The sequence below is a fragment of the Pristiophorus japonicus genome, chromosome 8 (assembly GCF_044704955.1).
Source record: "Pristiophorus japonicus isolate sPriJap1 chromosome 8, sPriJap1.hap1, whole genome shotgun sequence".
Lineage (NCBI taxonomy): Eukaryota > Metazoa > Chordata > Chondrichthyes > Pristiophoridae > Pristiophorus > Pristiophorus japonicus.
In genome coordinates this window covers 166,826,800-166,835,180 of record NC_091984.1, presented here as the reverse complement: position 1 = coordinate 166,835,180, position 8,381 = coordinate 166,826,800, and the positions used below count along the sequence as shown (strand labels likewise).

General features: G+C 44.7%; 1 protein-coding gene across 1 annotated transcript in view; it reads right to left on the bottom strand.

Moving 5' to 3' along the window:
• Positions 1-2,750: 2,750 nt before the first annotated feature.
• The window catches only part of LOC139268212 (glutathione hydrolase 1 proenzyme-like), a 94,137-nt gene continuing 88,506 nt past the window's right edge, over positions 2,751-8,381 (bottom strand). Inside the window, exons 10-12 of the mRNA XM_070886262.1 lie at positions 7,777-7,889; positions 7,522-7,635; positions 2,751-3,165 (exon numbers count right to left, since the gene is read on the bottom strand). Of these exons, the coding sequence (XP_070742363.1) occupies positions 3,013-3,165; positions 7,522-7,635; positions 7,777-7,889 (380 nt within the window). The 3' untranslated portion in view covers positions 2,751-3,012. The remainder of the gene's footprint in view (positions 3,166-7,521; positions 7,636-7,776; positions 7,890-8,381) is intronic.

Here is an 8,381-nt window from a genome sequence, read left to right as displayed (position 1 = left end):
TGCAGCAAGGGCTCCTTCAGATCTGTCAAGGCATCTGAAGCGCACTTTGAACATGCCTATTGCCTGTTCTATGACACATCTGGTGGAAATGTGGCTTCGTTATATCTCTCCTGGGCCTCGGTACTTGGCCTCCTCAAGGGTGCCATGAGCCATGTCTTTAGTGGATAGCCCTTGACTCCAGTCAGCCAGCCGGAAAGTATGTTTGGAGGAGTGAAGAGTTGAGGGAGGGTGGACTGGTGTAGGATGCAGCTGCCACGGAATTTGGTGCACACATGCATGATGATCTTCCTATGGTTGCAGACAAGCTGCACATTGAGGGAGTGGAAACCCTTGCAGTTGACAAAGACTCCTGGGCTATGATGGGGTGCCCTGATGGCCACATGTGTGCAGTTGATGACGCCCTGCACCCATGGCAAAGCCGAGCGCCCGCTCAGTAACACTGGCTTAATCAGTGGCAAAAGTTGATATAATTGGATGACTTGTTAAACAGGACATTGGTGACCTGTGTGATGCATCTGTGGGCGGCATATGTCTCCCACAGATCCCTGGAAGGAGCCTGAGGTGAAGGCGTTGATGACATTGGTGACTTTGACAGCCACTGGTAAGGCGTGTCCACCCGCTTCTCTGGGCTGCAGGTTTTGTTCGAGCAATGCGCAAATGTCTGTGATGACCTGGCGCGATAACCTGAGCCTCCTTTGGCATTGCTGCTCAGTCAAGTTGAGGAAGCTCATCCTCTGCCTGTATACCCTGTGTTGGGGGTATTCTCTCTGGCGTGTGCAGCCCTGCACTAATGTCCTCTGTCCTGTGCAGCATCATGTGGTTGAGGAGAAGGTTGGTGGTGATGCTGGTGGTTGGGGCTCATCGTAATCCGATTCCGAGTATAAACAGCAGCTGTGCTGATATAATAGATGGCATGTCAAGTAGAGATGAGAGAAGCAATCTGTCAATGGAGGGATAGGTTCTACCAATGCGGTGAGACTGGATGGTGACTTTGCTGCAAACACTTGCAGTCTGTAGAAAGCAGTCAGCTGATTGGGAATGCAGTCAGCAACAGCTGCTGCCTGAGGAAAATGACCAGCTTGAGGTGGAAGCTTTTGTAGTACATTTCATGCTGCCATCTAATCAGCTGGAGCAATGTCACTCAACTCCTGCCTCAGGCTGACAGACATGGTTCCTGAGCTGTGTGAATGACATGGGCAGTCAGGGAAATTTGAAAGGTAGGGAAAAGGGCCCAAGACAGCAAGGTGATAATGATTTGAATTGGGTCGCCCGCCTCTGCCGTACTGGCAAACGCGCCTGATGAAAAGGCACTTGGGGGCGCGATGAAGGCGGGTTCCCGACCTGCTCCAATTATTTCAGACTTCCCACCCGACCCGCCTCCGATGGTGTCTGCACGGACCCCAAAAGATTCTGGCCATTGAGTCCATCACAGGCTTGATATAAATACTCGTATTTAATGTGTGGAACTGATTAACAGTAGAACAAAAACACAAAATGCTGGAAATCTCAGCAGGTCAGGCAGCATCTGTGGAGGGGAAGCAGAGTTAACGTTTTGGGTCGATGACCCTTCGTCAGAACTGGAGAGTGTTCAGAAAGAACATGTTCTTAACAAGCACTGAAAGGGGGAGGGGAAGAAAGAACAAAAGGGAAGGTCTGTGATAGGTTGGAACACAGGAGATATTAGTGACAAAAGGGACGATGGAGCTGAAATAGATAACATGGTATAAAATGTTCTGTGTCTCCCTCTCCAGAAGGTGGCAAAAAACCCAATTACCTTTGCTAATATTGACAGGATTGTGGTGATAGGAAGAGTTTGAGATGGAGAGAAAAAAAATGATTGTACCTGGGCTGGATTGAAATCCAAATTCTAGAGGTTGAAGGACAGCATCCAACACACAGTACCACCCTGTCCCCTGAGATAGGTTCAAGTACAGGACTCATAGATAAGCAAAGAACAACTTGGTTTCAAAATTTATTGACATTTTCATAATATGGCAGTGAAATAAAGTTCGTAAAATGATATACACAACACATGAAAATAATTACAATATTTTAAGCGAACCTGAGGAAAACATAAACCGAGATATGTTCAAAAATCCTGAGTACAATCATTCTAATATCACACAAGCCATTCAGCCACAGATATAATCGAACATCGTCGGCCAGAGAATGGACTGGGGTGGAAATGGTCACAATGAAGGGAAAGCATTGCGTCCATTGGATGGAACAGGAGCAAGACAGTGGGGAAGAACTTTACCAGAGGTTCTCCTGCTCATCTGCTGTAACTTTGGCAGAAGAGCCAGGGAATGGCATTTGTGCCCATTATCTGGCATTTCTTCCATTGAAGTTATGGTGAACCAGCGGAAGAATCACTGCAGAAATTCACTCAGTGTTTCTCCCGATAGAGATGCAAAGCCTGGAAAGGCATTGAGAGGTGATCAGCTCCTCACGTGGAACTTGAGTTTCAATCTTGTTACCACTACCAACCCATTGGACAGTCCAGCTTTGCATTCATGGTCGGTAAATTTCTAAACTGATAATCAAACACCAAAAGTAGAAAGGTTTTCCAGTACCTTGATACTTGGACCTTTATAAAAATAAGATTCATAATTGATAATTGACAGAGCACAGCTCTGAACTCAAGGTATCCTCTCCTTGACTAGTGTTCTCCTTGGAATAAGGTACCAACCCAAAATGCAATTATTTTAAAAATTATTACATTTAAAATATTTTAAAATGATGAATCTGGATTAGAAGATTGTTGAGGCTGTAATGTAGCCAATAACTAACTTTGCAACACCTGTCTGGGTCTACTTCAGCAAGATTGGCTTTTGCAGAGTAAAAATATAGTAAATATTAAAACAGTGCATTGGAAAAACTTGATAAAAGGATTTGTTTATTGATTATGTTCACACAGTGTGACTCTGGGTTACTCATTCATAAACCTATATACAGTACTGCTCTAAGTATGGACTTCAACACCATTTCAGGTTGGCCGATTGTACGAGCCCATCAGTAACCTGCAGGTTTGCCACCTTTTCGATAGTCTGACTCAGCAAACCATTTTCCTTCTGCTCTGACGATGGCCTGGACCACACCCCCTGATGTAGGCTCGGTTAGAATCTTCAACGTATGGTGCCTCTCTTGCAGGCCTTCTTGTACAGCCTGAAAAACAACACAATAAAGATCAGTAACTACTACCAATTCATTGTCAAAACTGGAATTCAGTTATAAAAAAATCTATACCAGATTTTTCCTGTAATTTACTGATACTGGAATGCTGTAAATGAGGAGAGAATACATTTTATGAGGTTCTGTGCTACTGGTGAGGCCTTGCATACAACACATAGGAACAGGAGAAGCCCATTTAGCCCCTCCAGCCTGCTCCACTGTTCAATTAAATCATGACTGATCTTTACCTCAACTCCATTTACCCACCTTTGATCCAAATTCGTCAATACCTTTACCTAATAATCTATCAATCTCAGACTTGAAAGCTCCAATTGTCCCAGCTTCCAAAGCTTTTTGGGGAAGATAATTCCATATTTCTACTTCCCTTTGTGTGAAAAGCTGCTTGCAGGTTTCGCTCCTGAATGTCTGAGCTCTAATGTTATGTTTATGTCCCCTCATTCTCGATTCCCCTCCAGAGGAAATAGTTGCTCCATATCTACGCCATCAAATTGTTTTAACATTTTAAATACCTCGATCAGATCACCCCTCAATCTTCTGTACTCACGGAATACAAGCATAGTTTATGCAACCTTTCCTCATAATTTAACCCTCTATGACCCAGCATCATATCAGAAGATGGCGAGCCGTGGACTCACGATGTGTACCAGCTGTAAGAGTGGCCTCACCAGCAACACACAGCCTGGCAACATTTATCCTCGAGTCCACTTTAGGAACCTGGTTAAAGTAATTCTTGACTAACCTTTTTCTAACTCCTGCCATTACCATTTCAATTCGGCCCATCATCCCTTTTGTCTCTCTAATCTCTCCTGCCTTCCACCCTATCACAGACCTTCCCTTTAGTTCTTTCTTCCCCTCCCCCTTTCAGTGCTTATTAAGAATGTGTTCTTTTTGAACATTCGACAGTTCTGACGAAGGGTCATCGGCCTGAAACGTTAACTCTGTTTTTCTCTCCACAAATGCTGCCTGACCCGCTGAGATTTTCAGCATTTTCTGTTTTTATTTCAGATTCCAGTATTTTGCTTGGCTGACTGTTCTAACCCACTGCAATACCCAATGTGAAAGTGTCACCCAGCCCAGGATGATGGCATGGAAATCTCCTCCCTACTGCTGCAACACTTTGTATCAAATGGGTTTGGGGTTGTCTCAACCCAATGGGCGCGAGGCCACAGCATAATCCGTAATTCACCATAAACTGGTAATCCCACTCCGAATTACTGTCACCTGATTGAAAATTTACATTTCTGAGGACAAAACGAGAGGATTCTGTTGGTCCAGGGTCAGGTACCTGATCTGGGTTCACAATCAGGTCCCTGATCTGGGTTCACAATCAGGTCCCTGATCTGGGTTCACAATCAGGTCCCTGATCTGGGTTCACAATCAGGTCCCTGATCTGGGTTCACAATCAGGTCCCTGATCTGGGTTCACAGTCAGATCCTTGATCTGGGTTCACAATCAGATCCTTGATCTGGGTTCACAATCAGATCCCTGATCTGGGTTCATGCCTTTTATTGCAACAAGTGATGATGGCTGTTGGAGAAAATCAGCTGACCTGAGGCGGTCCTGTTTTGCCTGATTGTCCTTTGCTGCCTTTCCAGTTAAAGGTTAGATTGAGGCCTAATGAAGTCTCCAGGACATCAGAAAGGAGTTCACATTGCCAGGCAGAAGTGTGGCTGGAATGACCTGAGACACAAGACCAGGCATCTCCCAGCCAGAAGGATGGTGGGAGCTCACATGCATGGCCTCCTATCCTCTGAGCATTTCTGTTAACAGACGTTCCTCCCATGAGTTCCTTGGTGTATCTCTTTGGCTGTCTGGCTTTCAGACTGGCCAGTTTTGTCAGCACAAATCGTTCAGTCTTAACTATGCAGGCCAATACCAGAGCAGGTACAGGCACTATGGAGAAGGCTACTGACTGCAGTGTTAGATAGAGATTGGGATTAGATAACTCCATAGATCAAAGTAGAATTGCTCTTTTTGCTCACTGCTGCTGTTCTCATTGGGGCTAAATATACTGGGCAAGGGGGAGCAGTGACACAGTCCTGGTGTACATTGATTGGAGCAATTCTTATAGCGGTGAGTCACATGGCGGGATTTGGTGGGGTAAGCCTGTTACTTGGGACTGGGATTCTTCCCACTCAGATCCAAACACCGCAAACTCTCTTCAATCTTCGGTCTGTGACGAATTGGTTTATCACAGCTGATAGTGGTGTTATGATGATGGTAATCTTAATTGAACAAGCACCAGGAAACTTAGCAGAATTTTGAGCTCGTAAACTGTGTGATTTTAGTCAATTAAACTCCAACAGTGCCCATTGCACAGTGAGGGTCCCTAAGCTTTGACACTTGCCAATTTGGGCTCAGGTTCTACAAGCGTAAGTGTGATTTAACCCTATGGGAGAAAACCCGCGCTTTTCATGTCAATTGAAATGATGTAGATTTCTCTACACTTAAAAAGTAATGTATTGGCTGTGAAGCATTTTGGGACAGCCCAAGGTTATTTTGTTCTTTATTTGAACTTCATGCTGATGGGATTCTTATGTCACACAGCTGGCCATAAACAATGACTAGGTAGAAACAGTGCATTTTCACATAACACTGAGCCAGAATAACAATGGGGCCACTGGCAGAAGGAGAGGGTTTCACCACGAAATACACTGCATTTTCGAGCACCTCTGTACAGAATACTTGGTTTATGGAGAAATAATATCCCTGTACACAATAGAAGCAATTTGTAATACTGGCACTCTCTGAAAATGGACAAAAATTCAGGATGTATAACGTGATGTGCACTTCCAACTGGCACCATTACATTTTCCTTCCATTCTCATTGCTAAAAAGAGAGTGTACTTTGGACTTTGATCCTTCAAAAGGCAAGGCTGCTTCTTCAATCGGCGTCTCGACTGTGGTCTATTGGTACAAAGTTGCACCACACGGGGAATGGAAAGGGAAATATTTCGCAAAGGCTGCAGTATATTCACTGTCAGCAAATTAAGCAAACTCGATAGGTATTTCATAGAGATAGGAAGGATGCTGAAAGGTGCGGATAAAAAGAGATCTAGGGATTCCTGAACGTGAGTGTTCAGGTAAACAAAACCATTAAAAAACAAGTGCTGTGGGTTTTATAAATAGGAACATAGGGCTAGAAATTTGGGTCGTTTGCACCTCCTGTTAGTGGGGGCGCTATCGCAGTGCAAATGACTTTTTGTCCAGGCGCAGCGCGGCGGGAGTTTAGCGGTGACGGTAACCAATAGCGGCCCACTCCACTGCGCTGATGTGCGCCGCGCCCCATTTTCACCCTGGACCCTGAATTAGGTATCGCCCCCTGAAGCTGTGCCGGTCGATGCCAGCGACAGTTTCAGGGGAAGTGAACCAGGAGGCAGGGACCCTGGGGGTGAAATTTAAAGGAAGGTTGTCAGCCATGTCGTAATAAAATGTTGCCATTTTCCCGAGCGTCCCGTTGGCACTTGGAATGCAGGATCTGGGCCGCGATCTGTCACCCCGCTCGTGCCCCAGAGAGGAAGTGGACCACATTATTCTGCACTCCACTTCCTCTCAGGGGCGGTAACCCCAATTTCGAGAGCGGGGTGGGACTCAGCACAAAAAGTCCCACCTCGCGGATGTTACCGCCCACAAATGGGACGCAACGGAATTTTCCCCGATAGTGTACATACAGAAAGGAGTAATAACACAATGTTGCTCCAAGCATCGTTTCGGCCACAGTTACAATACTGTGTGGGGTTTTCAGCATCACGTTATAGAAAGGACATTGAAGCCGGAGAGAGCATTCAGCATAGATTCATCAGGGTGATGCCAGGGATGGGAAGCTATCGTTATGAGGAGAGGCTTGAGATTCTGCGACTATTTGGGAAGGTTAAGAGGAGATAATAGCAGAGGCTTTTAATATTATGCAGGGCTTTAAAAGAGCTAATGAGGAAATACTCCAGTTTTACTAAGAGTGGAGAAAGATTAGGAGTAATTGAGACAGAGACCATTGCTTCTTTTAAATATTTGAAACCGGGAAAAATACAGGGCTGTGAGGAGAGTGTGGCATAGTGTAATTCATTTTGAATTGCTCTGGCAAAGAGCTGGCACATGATGGGCTGCTGAGTTGTAAACTTGTGTGTTTCGATGGTAATAGAATAGTGTATGGGATTGTTGAGACATTTGAAACAGTCATATTGATTGTTCCTTGCATTGTATATTGTTTGCTCCGTTACAGTGAAACAGAAGGTGGAACACAACTGACTTGACCCCTATGGAAACATCAGCCAATATCCAGCCCATACACATGTGCCCATACTCGTACCTGTACACAACACATATACCAACCTTCTCCACAGTTTTCTCAACATCAGTCACATTGGGGAATAGTTGATTGTGAACTCTAGGTTCAGTCACAGCTCTCTTAACATTGTAATTAAACCACAAGATGTTCATTATCACCTAGAAATACAAGAGGAACAGTGAATGAGTCAAACAATAAGATCAGCTTCTCAACAAAATAATCTCCTGGTGTTTCTTTCCCCTCTGGTTCCCGATTATTCGGTGTTGAAGATCATATTCCTTTATACCATTAGTACGTACCAGAGCAGTTGCTGTGGTGATCTTTGTTCCTCCTGAGGCTCCCACCACTATCTTCAATGATTTGTTTTTGTCAAGTATAATGGCAGGGCACATAGAGGATAGGGGTGTCTTACCTATTGAGAAAAGAATACTGTTAAAAGTGATATTCCGACACTGTGTAGGAACGCGTTGATTAAATGTTATATGGAACACTGGAGCAACATGGAATCACAGAATAGTTCAGCACAGCAGGAGGCCATTCGGCCCATCGAGTCTGCACCGGCTCTTTCGAAGAACAATCCAGTTTGTCCCACTCCCCCACTCTTTCCCCATATCCCTGCAAATATTCTCCTTCAACTATTTATCTAATTCCTTTTTGAAGGCTACTATTGAATCTGCCACCTTCAAAGATTTGTGCACAAGCGTCCCCTTTAAAACTGTATGGTCTCTCCTCATTCTTCCAGCCAAAATCTATCACCTTGCACTTCTCTGTGTTGAATTTGAACAGCCATGTGTCCGCCCATCCCACCAGCCTGTCTATATCCTCTTGAAGTCTATTACTATCTTCCTCATGGTTTACAACACTTCCAGGTTATGTGTCATGTGCAAATTTGAAATTGTGCCCT